Raw genomic sequence first — 20,542 nt, 5'->3', positions numbered from 1 at the left:
CGCTCAGGTTACAGAAATTCGCCTGAAATACTTTGATACAGTTCCTGTGGCTGCAGCAATGTGTGTCCTGAAAACCGGGTTTCTATTTGTGGCTTCAGAGTTCGGGAACCAGTAAGTGGTCATTGTGTCTGTCCTATGAGCGAGGGCGCTGTATGGGCACGTGCGCGATGTGTAGTGCAGACTCTTCTATGACACAGCTGCCATTGTGTAACATGCGCTGATTGCCGGGGATGCGGCCAGTATGTCGATGGTTGTAATGGTGACCTTGAAATGACATTAGGTTTAGGGTTGAGGTTACAGTTCGTATTAGGGATTGGAACTTACCAACCACAGTAACCAAAGTTTTGCGTCCTTGGCTGCAGTCTGTGACATTGGCCTCAGACGCCGGAACATTCGCTACAGCGCCCGGATTACATTTAGGATGTGGGTTACAGTTGGGTGCTTGCCTTCAAATCAGCTGAGATTGTCAGCATTGCTAGTCTGTCGACATTTCATCGGTGTCGACATGCTGAATGTCCACGAAACGTACCGAACCCATTTGCTCTAATGCGCATTCAGTGTCCGGTAATGGCCCTTACAGAGGGACTCCTAACATTGGCCACTGAGCAATCCAATATGTCATCCTTCTACCTGCGCTAGAAGGTAGCTGAGAGCTGATTGGTTACTCTGGCTGTACAGCACATTTGACGCTAATATTAATCATGGTCCATAGGGCCTGTTTCAGAGTTGTACGCTATGTCTGTGTTTGCGCAGTTGAACGATTATCGTCCGCCTGAGTCGCACTGCGAATGCATTAAGGTACATTACTGTAGTCACGACTATTCGCAGTGTGATTGACAGTCCCCGAGCGCTTGGGGGAAGCAACAGGGAGTGTCTGATAAAAAACGCAGGCGTGTCGCTGCCTGCGATCTCATACGCAAGAAATATGGCGCTGGCGTCTCGGTCCCTGCGGGGCATTTTGAGCGACCATAGTTTCTCAGGATAGGTTGCATCGAATGATTTGCGACTAATGCTGCGGCTTGCTACGCAGATGCTTGGATTTGCAAAGACGTAGGTGGGCGTTTCAATAAATATCCCAGCGGCTGCGTGCGAGATCGCGGCTACGGTGGCAAGAGCGTACATCTTTGTAGGAGGCCCATGGTGCCTGTATGCGTTATTGTGAGGCTGCGTCCATCTGAGACAGCTGTTAGTCTAGGAAGTGAATGATTGTTTCTGTCCCCGCAGTTACCTCTACCAGATCGCTCACCTGGGCGACGACGACGAGGAGCCGGAATTCTCCTCCGCCATGCCCCTAGAGGAGGGTGACACCTTCTTCTTCCAGCCTCGCCCCCTGAAGAACCTTGTGCTGGTTGATGAGCAGGACAGTCTCTCGCCCATCATGTGCTGCCAGGTGGGTGACTGTCTGACGCCTCTGCGGAGTGAGCTGTGTTGGGTGTGAAGGGCTGGGTGGTCTGTAGCTTACTGTGTGTTCTGTCCATTGCTTAGATTGCTGACTTGGCCAATGAAGATACTCCTCAGTTGTACGTGGCTTGTGGCCGGGGTCCACGCTCCTCTCTCAGGGTCTTGAGACACGGGCTTGAGGTGAGAAATGAGCCTGTGGTTTATGTTGAGGTTTCCCGGCTGTGTGCACAACGTGATGATGTTTTCATGTCTCTTCTCCGATACCAGACATGGGGAATACAGCAGAGTCTGACGGGCACCCTGGTGACAACACCCGGGGGCAGGAATGTAGTATTACAGCAGAGTAAAAGTCTCTCCTGTCTCTGTCTAGGTCTCGGAGATGGCCGTCTCGGAGCTGCCCGGTAACCCCAACGCTGTGTGGACAGTGAGGAGACATATAGAAGGTATGTAGTGCGCTCACCTGATGTATAGGGCTGGTAATCTGATTGGGGACTATATTGTACCAGTGATAGGCATCCTGATATGTCACATGGGGGTGGTCATGTGTCCTTCTACAGGGCGGAACGTTAATCTCTACACTAACTAACGTCCAGATCTGAGCACATTGCAGGAAGGAGCTGATGGCTGTCGGTGAAGGCACAAAGCACCGCCCGTTGCGTGTCATCCTGTTACACTAACATGCCCCACAAAGGACGAGTCTTCACTTTACTTGCATCCTAATAGTCTGTAGTGCTGACTGGGGAGGCTGCATGGTCCATAACATTGCTCACAGCCCACACAGTGACTGGCACCATTATGTGCAAATGGCAAATTCACTTTCTACTTCAGGGTCCATAGGGGGTCCACAGGGTTGACCTTGGGGTATAGGTTGGGAACCAAATCCGGGCACCACGCAGTTAAAGCTTTTAGCTCCCAGGATGCACTGGGTCCACTCTCCCTATAACCCCACCCCCAAGCCAGAGGCACCTCAGTTTAAGTTGGTGCCCGGCCGGAGTCGGGTCACCGTTAGCGCAGGGGGAGCTGATTAGCAGCCCCTAAGCTTATTTTATTTTTTTAGGGACAAAGTTTTTTCATGGACTTTGAACTCTTCAGAGCGGCAGCGTCGGACTGTCCATAGGACGTCTAAGCTGCCGCTCCGTCACCCCGCTGGCGCTGAGACGCCAGTACAGATCTGGGGATCTCAGCGGGACCCCAGAGTCTGTACTAGCCGGACTCTGCGGGCGCCCAGGACTGCTGCCGGATCCACGGGGAGCAGGTAAGGTCGCGGATCACCGCTTGCGGTGATCCGCGCATTTCAAATGCAGTCCTGTGCCTCCGGTCTCAGGGGACAGACCGGAGGCGCCGGCAGTGGCGGCGGGCCCCCCATACCCCGTGTGTCCACTAGACCACCAGGGACTTAACGATCGGTGCAGGGAGCCGGCGTCCCGGGGGTTAATAGCCGGCCAGGGGAGGCAGCCTTCCCTGTTACAGCGGCTCCTCCCCTCAGCTCAGCGCGCCTTTCAGAATCCATAGTCTGGCGTCGCTGAGCTGCTTCCTCCCTTGGGCCACGCTTCCTCTGAGGTCTCCAGCGGCCATTTTATCTCTGTGGTGCAGCAGAAATCTCTCAGGATGGCAGTGAGTCCAGTCCCCCTGCGTACCTCACCATCAGGTCAGTGTACACAGCGCTGTAGCCTTCCCAGACACTGAATCTGGGCAGTTGAATGCAGTGTAATAGTGCAGTATATTATATGACATGTTTATGTATATATGTATATATCTGCATTGTATGTGACTTATGCTAGTGCTGACTGTACTTTATTCTCTCACCTGTCAGTGTATATCTATCCCTTTTCTTTATCTGCCCTAATACAGCTGTACTTAGGGTGGTTCTGAGACCTCACATTTATATACTTGTTAATATTTGTGTGGTTTGTCACATACTGTTGCGTGCTGCACGTTGCCATATTTTAGATGGAACTGTGTGTTGCATACGCTGAAAATGGGTCCCTGCAGCTAATTTTTGGCATCAGTCTGGACCAGTATAGTGCTGCTTAATATTTCCGCCAAGATTGGTCAGATATGTCTGACCAGGAGATAGAGCGTTATACTGCACCCATTTTTACTATCCTGCAAGTCATGTGCTGCAGGTGTTAGTGCGGAGGATTTGACTCATAAAGGGTTCTGTATGTGGCGTCATCTGGTGCCGGCCTCTTTCACGACCCCCTTGGGCGGTTTGTTTTCTCGGGATCCTCTCAATTGCGGATCGCCGGGCGGGCCCCATTGTTGTACCTCACTTGGGGTTACTTCACCGTACTGCCCTTTTCATCTCAGGGTATCTCGCAGCTTCTTGCACTCTTCCCCTGTGACACAGACTACCGCTCCCTGCAGGGGTTTTTCGCAGTATATGAATTCCCCCTGGTGCCACAATAGTCTGTCATTCCCCTTGCAGGGATTACCACAACAGCCACCCTGGGTGGATGTCGTTTTCTACGAAACGCTAATTGGCGTGGTGGACGCCCTGTGGTTACTTCCCAGTTGGCTCTGCCGTGAACTGGGTACTGTTCGGGGCTCTTTCCCTCTTACACGGGGGGAAGCCTATTTCAGGTATTATTATCCCTGCTTTAGGGCTGGTAGCAGGTCCATTCTGGTTAGAGTGAATGTTGACCTGCACCTGTATCATACACCCTCAGTATTGCGTGCCTTCGGGTTACCTGTTGCTGACTAGCGGGTGGATCGCATAGCAGGACTCTGGCTGTTGCCAGATAGGAGGTGTTACAACAGTGTTTGGCCTCCTGTCCCAAATTCCCTGAGGGTCATCACGAGCCCCTCCTGGGGGGGATGGGCGTGTTACTCGTCTGATTACAGACGTTACTACGCCTCCCATTCCTGCGTGGTCGGATTCTTCGGATCCGTAGGTGGTAACTCTGCCTGAAATCAGTATACTTGCTTTCAGGAGTTGTTACCCATCCTACCATGGCTATAGCATGGTTGGTTAATACTATTGCATATTGGGTTGATGCATTTGTAACGTTTTTTCCCCTCCAACACGTCGGGGGTTCAAATGTATTTGGTCGCTCACGTAATATATGCTGTTGTCATAGGTGGAAATGCCTATATTGGATACCAGTCTCCTAACTTTCAGAGTTCCGGCTGCGACTGTATCCTCCGTAATACCCTATGGCTGCGCTCTGGGAATGCAGAGGTGCAGATACCATCTTTAGGGTTGATATTGTTTGGTCCTGACCTTGACAAGATTGTAGTAACATTGGCAGTATTACTAACGACAAGTTTACCGCTTTCAGCTATGCACACTACAAGGCCTCAGACTAAGTCTGTTAAGTCTTTTTTGTCCTCTGGGTCAGCCTAAAGGTCTGTTTCTTCGTAGACTGTCGGCATCTACAAGGGCCGACATATCCAGTACCGAGCAGGCCTGGACTGCCAGCCGATCCTGCTTCTGAACCTACGGATATCTCTTCAGTCTGACGGGACAGGCCTACAACTGGGAGATACCGATTTTCTCAGTTCGCCCGGTATTAGTGTCAAGTTGCCGCGGCTACGTGGGTAGGAGGGTACGCCCTCTTTACAAGGGCCTTACAGATCCAGAAAGCTATGCAGTTGTTGCGGTAAGCGGAGCTAATTAGGCCATCCCCACTATCTCAGTGAGGGACTGGTTGTTCTGCTTTCTTTCTGGTGCGGTGGCTGAATGGTCCTCTTTGGCCTATTCTCTGTCTCAATTCCCTGAGCCAGTTCCTAAAGCTACCTGGGCTCAGGAGGAAATCCCTATGCTCCATCATACGATGTTTGGAACCTGGGGACTTTATGGTATCATATACAGGACGCGTGCCTACGGGTACTTACAGAGACCTTTCCTCAGCATGGGCTGAGGTTTGCTGTATCACAGCAACACTTACAATTTTTCGGGCTCTGCCTGTTGGGACTGTCCTCAGCCCCACAGGGGTTTACCAGCGTTTTGGATTTTCTGACAGTTCTTCTGTTCAGTATATCCCAATGCTCCTGTACCTGGACGGCCTCCTGCTCTTAGCGGGATCACCGGGGTACTTTACGGTCAGGTCAGGATGACTGTGGCTTCTTCGGGGTGCAGACGTTTAATCAACGGGGAAAAAGTCCTCCCTGCATCCCTCTCTGGGTATTCTTCATCTAGGATCCCTGCTGGATTCTCAGAATCTGAGAATTCTTCTGGCGTAAGACGGAATCTCCTCTCTTCCATTAGGAGTACATGGTTATCTGCACAGTCGACAGATGTCTTTACACTCTGGGATGCATGGTGGAATGGGCTCAGTTCCATTCCAGACCTTTCCATAATTGGCTCATCTCCAGATGGAATGAGTTTTTTCTGTCGGATAACTGTTCAAACGATGATGCTCTCTCCGGAGGCAAGTCGGTCCCTGTCCGGGTGGCTATGGCCATCTCGTCCAGGGTTTTCTTTGCTAGGGACAGTGTCTGGATCGAATCCTTTTCAGTGCAGTTGGACGTCTGTCGATTCCACCCTGTCAATTAACTTACTCTGGCATAACTCTTGTTTCCCGGTGAACCTGAAAAGGTTCAGTCCGACAGGGTCAGGACAGTGGCTTCCTTTTTAGCAACACTGTTCGTTGGGTGGCAATGACAGGTATGTCACATATTCGGACATAGTCCGAGGGTCTCCTCCCGACCATCTCGGCAGCGTTCATTTCAGGAGCTCTCCATTGGGAAGCGGGAGTCCTCAGCCGTCACGACGTGCATCCCGGGGACTAGTCTCTTCCCCAAGAGAGGTTTCATCTCCTGGTGAGCAGGGGGGGCCCCCCTGAGGTGACCCTCATGGCCTTCTGACTTTATCACACTATGGTGTTACAGTTCAGCTCTGGGGATTCTGAAGCAAACTTCAGCGACTCTTTGTCGGTGAAGTGGTCCTTCCACTTTGTGTACCTGTGTTCTCCGGTCTCCCTTCTTCCTCGAGGTCTTTGGAAGTGTTTTCAATCGAGACGGAGATGCTTTCCTGCTGGTGGCTCCTGATTGCCCCAGATGTCAGGGGTACTTGGATCTTCGGAGTCTCTACATCGATACTCCATCCCTGATGCTTCACTGCCCGGACCTGTTGTCTCAGGGTCCTTGGTTTTGCCTTGGACCTGGGTCGTTTGTCTTTGACTGTGTCCTTACAGTGGTCTTACGGCTTCCCTGGCTTTGTCATCGTTGGAATGATTAGAGCACATGGATCAGCTTTTGCTGGGACCTACCACAAACTGTGGCAGCCATAAATCTTATGGTATTGTACCTGTCGATACAATCCTCCGGTGTCCAGGATTTCCAGATATTCTGGCATTCCTTCCAGCTGGCTTGGGTTTCACACTTGGCCTGGTCTTCCTGACAGTGCGGATCTCTACACTGTCAGTATGGTTAAGATATGGAATTGCTTCACTCTGGTATCCAGTTCATCCTTTGGAGTGTTTTCTTGATTATGCCTCCATTTGTCCTCCCTAGGGACTCCTTGGGAGTAAGTAGTGGTTCTTCGTTACCTCCGGGGACAGTCAATGGAACCGCTGGTTGTGATAGCCATTACATGGTCTATTGCTTAGGCTCTCTCTTTCTCTCAGGGTGTTTATATCAACCAGGAGAGTGTCTGAATTGGGAGCGTTCTCATGTGGCTCCCTCTTCTGGAGGGCATCATGTCAGGGTGGGAGTTGCTCTCGCCCTGTGTTTCTTCTTAGTGGTTTTCAGGTTCCATATTCTGGAACTTGTGGTACGGCCATTCTGTCCCCAGTCCTCTCGGCTGGTGTGGCCTCATTGACTGTGGTCTGGCCTCTTTGGATTTATGTGATCCGTTCAGGTTCCTTACGGAAATCGGACTCCTTATTGGTGGTCTGAGATTTCTGGTTTTCACAGGAAAGGATGGCCGGCCTATAACCAAATGTTGGCTTGGATGGCCTCGTAGGTCTTCCTCAGGGGCCTACCCATGGGTAGGCCTTCCTGTTGTTGATGCTTGTTTTTTCTCGGGCCATGTGACCCTCGTGTGCGGCTCGCTGTGGCGCCTCGGCTGTTTTGCCTTACTAGGTGGCCACGTGGTCTTCTGTCCACACCTTTTTAAGGTTCTAGGCATTGGTTTCCTTTGCCTCTCAGGATGTTTCTTTTTTGGCGACGGATTCTCCTCTCAGCACAGGAGCGTCCCCACCCTTGGTTGAACTGCTTTGGGACATCCCCAAGGTCAACCCTGTGGACCCCCTATGGACCCTGAAGTAGAAAACGAGATATGGTAAGAACTTACCTTTGTTATCTCTGTTTCTACGAAGTCCATAGGGTCCACAGGGCGCCCGCCCTGACGCACCTGGCTTCATATGGGCTGTGTGGCTGGTCACCGGTTTTCCGTCTCCCATTTCGGTGAGTATGGTTATTGAGTGTTCCAGTTTTCTCTTTTTCTCTCCTCCTCCGGCCTTTGGCTACTTACAAACTGAGGTGCCTCTGGCTTGGGGGTGGGGTTATAGGGAGAGTGGACCCAGTGCATCCTGGGAGCTAAAAGCTTTAACTGCGTGGTGCCCGGATTTGGTTCCCAACCTATACCCCAAGGTCAACCCTGTGGACCCTATGGACTTCGTAGAAACAGAGATAACAAAGGTAAGTTCTTACCATATCTCTTGTTTTAGCAGAATATACAATGAAATATGAGACATTTGTGGTATCTGAGATGCAGCTGCAATAACACGTGTGATAGGCAGTTATACATATACACTGTGCTTATTACATGGTGATCCTCCCAATAACACGTGTGATAGGCAGTTATACATATACACTGTGCTTATTACATGGTGATCCTCCCAATAACACGTGTGATAGGCAGTTATACATATACCCTGTGCTTATTACATGGTGATCCTGCAATAACACGTGTGATAGGCGGTTATACATATACCCTGTGCTTATTACATGGTGATCCTCCCAATAACACGTGTGATAGGCAGTTATACATATACACTGTGCTTATTACATGGTGATCCTCCCAATAACACGTGTGATAGGCAGTTATACATATACACTGTGCTTATTACATGGTGATCCTCCCAATAACACGTGTGATAGGCAGTTATACATATACCCTGTGCTTATTACATGGTGATCCTGCAATAACACGTGTGATAGGCGGTTATACATATACCCTGTGCTTATTACATGGTGATCCTCCCAATAACACGTGTGATAGGCAGTTATACATATACCCTGTGCTTATTACATGGTGATCCTGCAATAACACGTGTGATAGGCGGTTATACATATACCCTGTGCTTATTACATGGTGATCCTGCAATAACACGTGTGATAGGCGGTTATACATATACCCTGTGCTTATTACATGGTGATCCTGCAATAACGCGTGTGATAGGCAGTTATACATATACACTGTGCTTATTACATGGTGATCCTGCAATAACACGTGTGATAGGCAGTTATACATATACACTGTGCTTATTACATGGTGATCCTCCCAATAACACGTGTGATAGGCAGTTATACATATACACTGTGCTTATTACATGGTGATCCTGCAATAACACGTGTGATAGGCAGTTATACATATACACTGTGCTTATTACATGGTGATCCTCCCAATAACACGTGTGATAGGCAGTTATACATATACACTGTGCTTATTACATGGTGATCCTGCAATAACACGTGTGATAGGCGGTTATACATATACACTGTGCTTATTACATGGTGATCCTCCGCTTCCATTTCATCATTTGGTCACTAAGCGCAGTGTTACTTATAAGGGGTCTATTTATCAATCAGTGAAAAGTGTGGAGAAGTTGCCCATAGCAACCAATCTGCTCCTACCTATTTTTTATAGACTGTACTTGATAAATGCTACTTGAAAGCTGATTGGTTGCTATGGGCAACTTCTCCACTGGTTCACTTCTCCACACTTCTCACTGCTTGATAAATAGACCCCTAAGTTCCTTAATGACCTGTAAAGAACAATTACACAATAGCAGAATCGTAGCAGTAACATGTTCCTGATCTGTACTCTGACGGGTTCCCGATGTGTGCCGCGATTAGGAGGTGACTGTCTCTCCTTGCTCCTGCTGGCAGATGGGCAATATACTGTGCGTGTGCTACAAGCTGCCTCTGCCGTAGTGGGCAGATCCCCTCCTGTCTGTACACAACGCATAGTCAGCAAGTGCAAGGGCCCCACCACTGACTATGGCAGATGCCACGTGAACCCGCCAGGTTGGGCCATTACTGGGTCCTACGTAACAATATTCTGCAGATGGGTTTCAGTAACTGTTTTAGTTATATTATTTCCCCGAAGCTTTAGATGCTGCTGATGGCGGTTACACCTGTGGCACTAGACGCTGATGGCGGTTACGCCTTTGGTCCCTAGACGCTGATGGCGGTTACGCCTTTGGTCCCTAGACGCTGATGGCGGTTACGCCTTTGGTCCCTAGACGCTGATGGCGGTTACGCCTTTGGTCCCAAGACGCTGATGGCGGTTGCGCCTGTGGCACTAGACGCTGATGGCGGTTGCGCCTGTGGCACTAGACGCTGATGGCGGTTGCGCCTGTGGCACTAGACGCTGATGGCGGTTGCGCCTGTGGCACTAGACGCTGATGGCGGTTGCGCCTGTGGCACTAGACGCTGATGGCGGTTGCGCCTGTGGCACTAGACGCTGATGGCGGTTGCGCCTGTGGCACTAGACGCTGATGGCGGTTGCGCCTGTGGCACTAGACGCTGATGGCGGTTGCGCCTGTGGCACTAGACGCTGATGGCGGTTGCGCCTGTGGCACTAGACGCTGATGGCGGTTGCGCCTGTGGCACTAGACGCTGATGGCGGTTGCGCCTGTGGCACTAGACGCTGATGGCGGTTGCGCCTGTGGCACTAGACGCTGATGGCGGTTGCGCCTGTGGCACTAGACGCTGATGGCGGTTGCGCCTGTGGCACTAGACGCTGATGGCGGTTGCGCCTGTGGCACTAGACGCTGATGGCGGTTGCGCCTGTGGCACTAGACGCTGATGGCGGTTGCGCCTGTGGCACTAGACGCTGATGGCGGTTGCGCCTGTGGCACTAGACGCTGATGGCGGTTGCGCCTGTGGCACTAGACGCTGATGGCGGTTGCGCCTGTGGCACTAGACGCTGATGGCGGTTGCGCCTGTGGCACTAGACGCTGATGGCGGTTGCGCCTGTGGCACTAGACGCTGATGGCGGTTGCGCCTGTGGCACTAGACGCTGATGGCGGTTGCGCCTGTGGCACTAGACGCTGATGGCGGTTGCGCCTGTGGCACTAGACGCTGATGGCGGTTACGCCTGTGGCACTAGACGCTGATGGCGGTTACGCCTGTGGCACTAGACGCTGATGGCGGTTACGCCTGTGGCTCTGAGTGCAGATAGACTAGTAACTTGGGGTGGCACAATAACTTGGTGGTGACATTACTACTTGCGCAGGGAACGTTACCCCAGTGTGTGTATCTGGATGCTGAGCGAGTGCATGGTACCCATCGCCTCCTGCCAGGCCTAGTAAAATGATGGCCACTTTCTCCGCCCTGTCCTAGCCCAGGTTTCCTGTGTCTGGAAGGTGAAATTGTGAGGTTCTTGATTCATGTCATCTCCGTCCATACATTGACAGCTCATACTAACGCTGGCTGGTACTTGGCGATACACCCTCCCAATACCAAGCCTCTCTTTTTCTTCCACAGGTGGCTGCTGGTGGAGGAGGTGCTGGTATAACCCCCCTCCACACACGCAGGTGTGTATGAGTCCTATCCCCGCTGATGACCTCTCCCGGCCTCCCCCGGCTTTATGGCGGCCATGTTTAATAGTAACTGAAGCCGGGCTGTAGAAGCGTCTATTTATGTTATATGTTCCTGGATACTGATAGAAACCGACATTTCCAACCATTAACCTGTACTTTGTATGGCCCAGAATTACTAACTTGCACCATTCTTGTCCTCCTAGATAATATAAATCTATTTGTTACATTTAAAGGCTTCATGTGATGGTTCAATGTATTGTGATGCGATTTCATGCAGGTATGAGGCCATGTATCCTGGGGGAGATAAGTCAGTGGTCAGGGAAGTGTTACACAGCCTTCTACACCTGGACCCCAAGTCTGTGTTCCTTTCCCTATAGCCACACATGTAATACGTCCGGGAACAGCCCCCCCCCCCCCCCCCCCCCCCCATGGCTGCCAGAACCATCTTGCCGATATAGTGGCCCATGTGGTTAGAATAATAGGAATCGGTATAATACCCTACAGCCTCTCCTGCAGTGATGGCGTCTCTTACCGAGTACCGGCCACCTATTCTCCTTTATAATCCTCCTCCTCCTTGATGCTCGGTCCTAGTGGCTGTGGAGCTGCTCTGTGCGTGTTACAGCGTGGGCGTGGTGGTGCAATGTGTACACACGTGCCATGTTACTTGCATAGCTGTGTATATAAGAGAATGAGAGAGCCCGTCTGATTGGATGCTGCACAGTCTACATTGCACCAGCACTTTGTGTACTTCACAGCCGTCACCATAGACCTGCCCCCAATTATTATATTCTAATTGGCTGTACCCAGGCTTCCATCAGACGAGGCCAGAGCTTTATACAGCTGGCTGCCCCCATTTATTATATTCTAATTGGCTGTACCCAGGCTTCCATCAGACAAGGCCAGGGCTTTATACAGCTGGCTGCCCCCATTTATTATATTCTAATTGGCTGTACCCAGGCTTCCATCAGACAAGGCCAGAGCTGTATACGGCTGACTGCCCCCTAGACCTGCCCCCATTTATTATATTCTAATTGGCTGTACCCAGGCTTCCATCAGACAAGGCCAGAGCTGTATACGGCTGGCTGCCCCCTAGACCTGCCCCCATTTATTATATTCTAATTGGCTGTACCCAGGCTTCCATCAGACGAGGCCAGAGCTTTTATACAGCTGGCTGCCCCCATTTATTATATTCTAATTGGCTGTACCCAGGCTTCCATCAGACGAGGCCAGAACTTTATACAGCTGGCTGCCCCCATTTATTATATTCTAATTGGCTGTACCCAGGCTTCCATCAGACGAGGCCAGAGCTTTATACAGCTGGCTGCCCCCATTTATTATATTCTAATTGGCTGTACCCAGGCTTCCATCAGACGAGGCCAGAGCTTTATACAGCTGGCTGCCCCCATTTATTATATTCTAATTGGCTGTACCCAGGCTTCCATCAGACGAGGCCAGAGCTTTATACAGCTGGCTGCCCCCATTTATTATATTCTAATTGGCTGTACCCAGGCTTCCATCAGACGAGGCCAGAGCTTTATACAGCTGGCTGCCCCCATTTATTATATTCTAATTGGCTGTACCCAGGCTTCCATCAGACAAGGCCAGAGCTGTATACGGCTGGCTGCCCCCTTATGAAGCATTAATGACTCCCCAGGTGCAACTGCAGCTAATCTGAATGACCAAGGAAATACGTTTGTATTGATGTGTATTCAGGGATAATGACCTTGTGGGGTGCAGCAAATAATGGCTCCCCTTTATTCTTACTGTGTTCCTGACTTTCCCTCTTGCAGATGAGTACGACGCCTACATCATTGTGTCCTTCGTCAACGCCACCCTGGTACTCTCCATTGGAGAAACTGTGGAAGAAGTGACAGACTCTGGATTCCTTGGGACAACCCCAACCCTGTCCTGCTCTCTGCTAGGAGAGGACGCCTTGGTACAGGTGTGTTCCCTGTCTTGCTGTGTGACCTGCGTGCCGTACTAGCGTGTTTCATACCAATCTCCCATGGACTTTATGGTTATTAAGCGTTCTTCCTTATTGTGCTTCCGTCTCAGGTCTATCCCGATGGTATCCGGCACATTCGCGCAGACAAGAGAGTCAATGAGTGGAAAACACCTGGGAAGAAGATGATTGTGAAGTGCGCCGTAAACCAGCGCCAGGTGGTGATTGCGCTTACTGGGGGGGAGCTTGTGTACTTCGAGATGGACCCCGTAAGTCCTGCATTTCTGTTTTCTACGCCCTGTTGTCTGGGCCTATATCCTGTTTCTCACCAATGTTCCTTGTGTTACTGGTGTAGTCCGGGCAGCTGAACGAGTACACGGAGAGGAAGGAAATGTCTGCTGACGTGGTCTGCATGAGCCTGGCTAACGTGCCTCCTGGGGAGCAGCGATCACGCTTTCTGGCCGTGGGACTTGTGGATAATACTGTCCGAATCATCTCTCTGGACCCATCGGTAGGTTTCTGCCCTATTGTTTAGCTGATTATACTTCTGCATCATCCATGGCTGACCACTACCAGCTAGCGCACATACAGAACTGTATCCTAGAACATACCGAGCACAGAAGCACTAAAGGGCAATAGGATAATCAAGGTTATTGTTCTGCCCCCAGGACTGTCTGCAGCCACTCAGCATGCAGGCTCTTCCTGCCCAGCCCGAGGCCTTGTGTATAGTGGAGATGGGAGGCACTGAGAGACAGGACGAGCTCGGAGAACGCGGCTCCATTGGATTCTTGTACCTGAACATTGGGCTGCAGGTGAGAAATATCTGTGTGTAAGCTGCTATAACGTAGACCAGCACTCTGTCGGGCCCATACAGTTCTGTGTCCGTGTGTTCGCTTTGGATGTCTCTACACATGTAACACTTCACTCTCTCTACAGAATGGGGTGTTGCTCAGAACCGTGCTGGACCCAGTAACCGGTGACCTGTCTGATACCAGAACCCGATATCTGGGATCACGACCGGTCAAGCTGTTCCGTGTCAGGATGCAAGGACAAGAGGCTGTAAGTACACAGGAGAACCCAGACACAAGATAAGGGCTTCTGTATCACAAAATGGGGACTTGGGGGTCACCACCTTTTACAGTCCCTATTACAAATGTCTGCTGTGAACTTATGCCAGGATCAACCATGACCTTATACCAGCTATTCTTTGGGAGCACTTTCCTATATCGCTGGGCGCACACTATATATGATTGTGCGATCTACCGTTCCAACGCAGAACAATAGATCATTCACCATATAGTGTGTACGCCCCTGATACTCTATTCCTGGCTTTTGTTCATCGCATCGTCTTACCCGCTGTTCTGCACGACAGACTGGACAATGCAATGAACAGCACTGCGCAATTAAATACACCGCGTAACGTTGCGTTGTACGCCGGATTGTGCAGTGTGTAAGGTGAGCGCAGTGTATCGTTGCATCGCATTGCTCCGTCAATGGGTCGCACCATCGTATGGTGTGTACCCAGATTAACACATCCCAGGGTCTGGGAATCCTCTGCTCCATCTACTACCCATCCCAGCCTCCCATAGACTCCTCCCGTGCTGCTCCTTACTAACGGACTTCCCTACCACACCTGACCAGACTCTCCCCAACCTTCAGTATTTCAAACGCTCTCGCTCATCTCTGCACTCTATCCAGATCTGTACCAATCTTTATGGGCACAACCAGGTCCTATTGCCTCAGCTTTGCCCTCACGACCCTCTGTCTCATGTCCGCTCTGTATCCCTCTTCTATCCGCATAAGTTTTCTGCGCACGACTTGTTATACTCTCTGTCTCTGTGGAGCATTATAAATAATAATTGTACCTCCTGGTGAAATTTCAGGTCCTGGCCATGTCCAGCCGCTCCTGGCTCAGCTATTCCTACCAGTCCCGCTTCCACCTGACGCCCCTCTCCTACGAGACCCTGGAATACGCCTCCGGATTCGCATCTGAACAGTGTCCAGAAGGAATTGTAGCAATTTCAACCAACACACTGAGGTCAGTCCTATGGAGTCGTCTTGGATCAAGAGCTGATTATCTGGTTGGAAACTGCGTTTATTGCCAAGTTACATGTGGGACAACTTTATTTATTGTGTGTTACTCAATTTTCATTTATCTTGTGACAGAATTTTGGCGTTGGAGAAGTTGGGAGCAGTATTTAACCAAGTGGCTTTCCCTCTCCAGTACACCCCACGGAAGTTTGTTATCCACCCTGAAAGTAACAACTTGATCGTTATCGAAACGGATCACAATGCGTACACTGAGGCCACCAAAGCTCAACGCAAGCAGCAGATGGCGGAGGTAGGTGCACGGGCCGCCGTACGCAGTCTGGCGTCCTGCTACTCAGCACGTCTAGGCGCTAGCTGGCGTTTCCCTCCCAATTCCCCTGCTCTGTAGGTACGGACGCGCTGGCCTGAGATGGGCTGTGTGTTATTAAACCCCCCCCCCCCAGGTTTGCTTTTGTATTTTGGCCAATAATGGAATGAAAATATATTTATAGATAGTGATGAGCTCAAGTATAAAAATAAACTAATTCGTTTAAAATAAAATTAAGAATTTAAAGTTTTGAGAACATGTTTCTGTGGCGCTGGTAACGCTGAAGGCAGAGCTGGCTGTACCATAGTAAGTGCCCCCCGGCAGGTGCGGTCTCCTGTAGGTGTATACAGATCTGCGTTCATTGTTGGTTATTCGCTGTAGGAAATGGTAGAGGCCGCCGGAGAAGATGAGCGGGAGCTGGCGGCTGAGATGGCCGCGGCGTTCCTGAATGAGAATTTACCGGAGTCCATCTTTGGAGCCCCGAAAGCTGGAAATGGCCAGTGGGCGTCTGTTATCAGGGTGATGAATGCCATCCAGGGGAACACCCTGGACCTGGTACAGTTGGAGCAGAATGAGGCTGCGTTCAGGTTGGTTGGATTCCCGGTTACTGACTTGTGTGACGTAATCCCTGCTAGACTATAAAACCGCGCTCTCTTCTCTGCAGTGTGGCCGTGTGCCGGTTCAGTAACACCGGGGATGACTGGTATGTCCTGGTCGGGGTGGCTAAAGACCTGATCCTGAACCCTCGCTCGGTCGCCGGGGGTCTGGTTTATACCTACAAGCTGGTAAACAATGGCGAGAAGTTGGAGTTTGTACATAAGGTTTGTAGAGATCCAGTGAGTACCGGAGCGCAGGTCAGCCGCCGCTGTGCTGTATCGTACTGAATGCTCTGTCTTCTTTCTGACCAGACCCCTGTGGAGGAGGTTCCTGCCGCCATCGCGCCCTTTCAGGGGCGAGTCTTGATAGGGGTCGGTAAATTGCTGAGAATTTACGACTTGGGAAAGAAGAAACTTCTGCGTAAATGTGAGAACAAGGTGAGTGGGGGCCTCATCCACCTAACGGGACCCTCTGCAGGGGCGACCCATCGCCTGCGCCTTTCACTGAGATGTTTTATTATTCTCAATTGTTTCATTTCACAGCATATTGCAAACTTCATTGTGGGGATCCAGACTATCGGCCAGCGTGTCCTTGTATCGGACGTACAGGAGAGCTTCTTGTGGGCGCGGTATAAGCGCAATGAGAACCAGCTGATTATATTTGCTGATGACACCCATCCCCGCTGGGTGACCACTGCCTGTGTGCTGGACTATGATACGGTCGCTGGGGCGGACAAGTTTGGGAATATCTGTGTGGTGAGTTCTGGTTACGTTGCTGCACTACAGCTCACAGGTCACCCGCATTAGATGTGCTGTAACCTGTAAAATACTGGGGAACAAACAGGACTTTGGTTAAGTTTCTTGTGGATGGCTAATACATTATAACCCCTCAGCAGGTCATGATTTCAGGATTTCTTTCTAGACCAGTGAGTTTGATCAACTTTGTTTGGCTCAGAAATTAGCTCCCCACAGAGATCCTGAAAACATGATTTGCTGGGGGAAACCTATAGGATGGCTATGGGTTAGGGGTAGAGTGACCAAATAAAACCAAATACAGATGTGACTGACCTCTGTCCACAGGTTCGGCTGCCTCCTAATATAAACGATGACGTTGATGAAGATCCTACCGGTAACAAGGCGCTGTGGGACAGGGGGCTCCTCAATGGAGCGTCCCAGAAGGTAATTTGTATTCTGACGTTGGTGCGTTGTTGAAGGGTCTTCTGTGTATGGGGAAAATGGCTCCTAATGCCGCGTTTCCTGCAGGCGGAGGTGATCATGAACTATCACGTAGGGGAGACGGTTCTGTCACTGCAGAAGACCACGCTCATTCCTGGCGGATCCGAGTCTCTGGTCTATACCACTCTGTCTGGTGGCATCGGCATCCTCGTCCCGTTTACTTCCCACGAGGTACGATTGTGTGATACAATGTGTAGGGATCGTAGATGTTTGCTCCCTATAAATTCACCTGTGGACACATCCATTTCATCCACCTAATGCTTCCACTTCTCTCCACAGGATCACGACTTTTTCCAGCATGTGGAAATGCACCTCCGCTCCGAGCACCCCCCAATCTGTGGGCGAGACCACCTAAGCTTCCGCTCCTACTACTTCCCCGTCAAGGTGGGTTTGCGCTATATGGAAAACCTGTCGATTCCTCGGTGACTGCTTTTTGAGCAATGCGCAATGTTACCACTAGAGGGCAGTACTGACCTGTGATCTATTGGGTGATTGTGATGGTCCCTGTTGCGTTTTCACTTTGGTTTCTCTTCAATCCCCCAGAATGTGATCGATGGAGACCTGTGTGAGCAGTTCAATTCCATGGAGCCAGTTAAGCAGCAGAGCGTGGCCGAGGAGCTAGATAGGACGCCCCCGGAGGTCTCCAAGAAGCTGGAGGATATCCGGACTCGTTATGCCTTCTAGCGGCCCAGACATGTCCTGTCTCTGCGCTTGTGACTCTCTGCTCTACTTGTCCTGTTTTGCCATCGTGCTTGCAATTGTAAATAATGGTTGTGACATAAGTTCCTGCACTACGTCAGCAAGAGGCGGAGTATGACCTGGAAACCCTCGGAGGACATACTGGACTCTCTATGGACGGGGGATCAGCATGTGACATAAGTGGTGGTTGGTTGGCACGACAGTTTGTCTGGCCAATGTAGAACCAGTGGACAGTAACTAGCGGCCTCTCTGTGCATTAAATCCTGCCGCATCCAACGTTGTGTATATATAGTTTTGTATGTGTTTTTTGTTTTTATTTTCCATTTTAATAGCGCGTCATATTTGCAGGCGTGGCGCCTTCTGCCTGGAACCTGTGACTGAAAGCCAATAAAGGATGTTTAGTAATGGCTGATTGTACGTGTTCTATAGCAGGAGGCTGGTCGCTGTGAGGTCACCAGAATGCAGCATTCTTTATATGAAGGGTGATCAGTGTGATACTTTTTTACTTCAGGGTCCATAGGGGTCCACAGGGTGACCTTGGGGTATAGCTGGATCCTCGGGCACCACGGAGTTAAAGCTTTCAGCTGCTCCCAGGATGCACTTGGGTCCAACCTCCCCTATACCCCGCCCCCGAGCCACAGGCACCTCAGTTTAAGATGGTGCCCGGCCGGAGTCGGGTCACCATGCGGGGGGGGGGGGGGCTGCAGGAGCAGCCCCCTAAAGCTTTTTATTTTAACTTAGTTAAATTTTTTGACTATAGTTTTTTTTCTCCAGAGCAGCAGCGATGGGCTGTCTGTACAGACGCCCACGCTGCCGCTCCTTCTCCCTGCTGGCGCCGCGACGCCAGCACTGAACTGGGGATCGCGGCGGGGGAAGCCAGAGTCTGTACTAGCCGGACTCTGGCTTCCCCCGGGACTGCTGCCGGAAGACGCCGGGGAGATTAAGGTAAGCCGCGCACCGCTGATTAGCGGTGGTGCGCGGGTTCCTTTCAAATGCAGTCCCATGCCCCCGGTCTAGGGGACAGACCGGGGGCGCTAGCAGTGGCGGCGGGCCCCCCCTCCAGCGGAGGCATACCCCGCCAGACCACTAGACCACCAGGGTTAATATCGCGGCAAGCGGGATGCCGGCAACCCGGGGGTTAATATGCTAGCCAGGGGAGGAAGCCTTCCCTGTCTAGCGGCTCCTCAGCTCAGTGCGCCTTTCAGCTCGTAGTCTGGCGTCGCTGAGCTGCAGTTACACGGCCACTCCTCCTCTGAGGTCTCCAGCAGCCATTTTCTCTGTGGCAGCGCAGATACTCTACTCTCAGGGAGCACGCGGACCGGTCCCCCTGTGTACCTCTCCCCCGACAAGGACAGTGTACACAGCACTATAGCCCTCCCAGACACTGAATCTGGCCAGGTTGATTGTAGTGGAAAGGTGCAGTGAGTATATCTTCCTGCATGGTATGTGACTTTTGCTAGTGCTGCCTGTCTGTCTTTTTTCTACTTACTGTCAGCCTATACCTGTCCCTTTACTTCTCCTACAAGCCCTACAGGTGTGCGGGGGAAGGGCGTTTCTACTGACATCACCTATATAGATCACGTATTTGTGAGGTCCGTCACATACAGTTGTGTGCTACACTGTGCCATATTGTGGGCTGTTGTCCAGCACACGGGTGAGTGCGCACGTTTTCTTCCAACGTCATGTCCGAGGAGGAGATTGAGCACTCCGGGGCTCCGGTATTGTTCTCCTGCAGGCGTTGTTCTGCAGGAGTGGATAGGGAGGATTTGTCACAGGACGGCCTGTGCGGACGGTGCCAGGCGGTCCCCGGTACGTCTAAACTTCCTATGTCGCAGGAGCCACCATGGGCGATGTTTTCCCAGGTGCTGGTGTCCATCGCGGACCGTCTGTCGGTCCCGACTGCCGTCCCTACTAGGGCGTTGCCCCAGCCTACCATCCCCCATTCCCCGGGTGTCCCACAATTATTGCAGACTCCCCCGGGGTCTCAGCCTGTTGGTCCCTATGCGGGGTTGCCAATGTATATTCAGTCCACCCCTGTGGCACAACAGGCTGTGGTGCCGTTTCAGGCTCCTGTGGCAGCTCCTCCACCCTGGGTGGATGCGCTTTCCCACACTGTCCAAGATTTGGCGGCAGCATCTTCGGCTTTTCAGTCGATGTTGCGCAGTGACGTGCCCTCCAGGGCGTCTAAACGCTCAGTCATGGCGCAGGCTGCGCATCTTTCAGATTCTGAGGGGTCCTCGGATGAAGGTTGTGGTGCAGGATGACTCAGCCTCAGATGCCTCAGTCCAGGAGGTAGACACGAAGTCTTCCATCAATGTGCGGGCTCTGGTTAAGGCGGTGCGGGCCATTCTTCTGATTGAGGATGAGGCACCCGCTCCCAAGTTGAGGTATCCTAGTTTTAAAAAAGCTAAGGTTACTTCTGCAGCGTTCCCCTTGTCTGATCAGTTGACTGATCACATGGCGGTGGCCTGGCAGACACCCAGTTAGCGTTTCCTGCCACAGAAACGCTTGGCGTCCAATTATCCATTCCCAGAAGCGCATTGTAAGAAATGGGAAACTCCGCCTGCAGTCGATTCCCATGTAATACGCCTCATCA

The 20,542-nt window shown here is 51.3% G+C and overlaps 1 protein-coding gene across 2 annotated transcripts in view; it reads left to right on the top strand.

The window, feature by feature from the left end:
* Positions 1 to 18,353, top strand: part of SF3B3 (splicing factor 3b subunit 3) — a 33,776-nt gene extending 15,423 nt beyond the window's left edge. For both annotated transcript variants that reach the window (XM_088446230.1, XM_088446229.1), the window contains exons 8-26: positions 8 to 111; positions 1,225 to 1,390; positions 1,486 to 1,581; positions 1,772 to 1,844; positions 12,908 to 13,059; positions 13,173 to 13,328; positions 13,415 to 13,570; positions 13,728 to 13,871; positions 13,996 to 14,118; positions 14,943 to 15,097; positions 15,226 to 15,400; positions 15,797 to 16,002; positions 16,080 to 16,236; positions 16,324 to 16,449; positions 16,555 to 16,767; positions 17,092 to 17,190; positions 17,275 to 17,418; positions 17,527 to 17,631; positions 17,791 to 18,353. In XM_088446230.1, coding sequence (XP_088302356.1) covers positions 8 to 111; positions 1,225 to 1,390; positions 1,486 to 1,581; positions 1,772 to 1,844; positions 12,908 to 13,059; positions 13,173 to 13,328; positions 13,415 to 13,570; positions 13,728 to 13,871; positions 13,996 to 14,118; positions 14,943 to 15,097; positions 15,226 to 15,400; positions 15,797 to 16,002; positions 16,080 to 16,236; positions 16,324 to 16,449; positions 16,555 to 16,767; positions 17,092 to 17,190; positions 17,275 to 17,418; positions 17,527 to 17,631; positions 17,791 to 17,931 — 2,691 coding nt within the window. In that variant the 3' untranslated portion in view covers positions 17,932 to 18,353. The remainder of the gene's footprint in view (positions 1 to 7; positions 112 to 1,224; positions 1,391 to 1,485; positions 1,582 to 1,771; positions 1,845 to 12,907; positions 13,060 to 13,172; positions 13,329 to 13,414; positions 13,571 to 13,727; positions 13,872 to 13,995; positions 14,119 to 14,942; positions 15,098 to 15,225; positions 15,401 to 15,796; positions 16,003 to 16,079; positions 16,237 to 16,323; positions 16,450 to 16,554; positions 16,768 to 17,091; positions 17,191 to 17,274; positions 17,419 to 17,526; positions 17,632 to 17,790) is intronic.
* The last annotated feature ends 2,189 nt before the right edge of the window (positions 18,354 to 20,542 follow it).

This window comes from Taudactylus pleione, unplaced genomic scaffold, assembly GCF_031769625.1.
Source record: "Taudactylus pleione unplaced genomic scaffold, aTauple2 ptg000394l, whole genome shotgun sequence".
Classification (NCBI taxonomy): domain Eukaryota; kingdom Metazoa; phylum Chordata; class Amphibia; order Anura; family Myobatrachidae; genus Taudactylus; species Taudactylus pleione.
The sequence above is the reverse complement of the archived record's forward strand: the minus strand, read 5'-3'. Positions and strand labels throughout refer to the sequence as shown.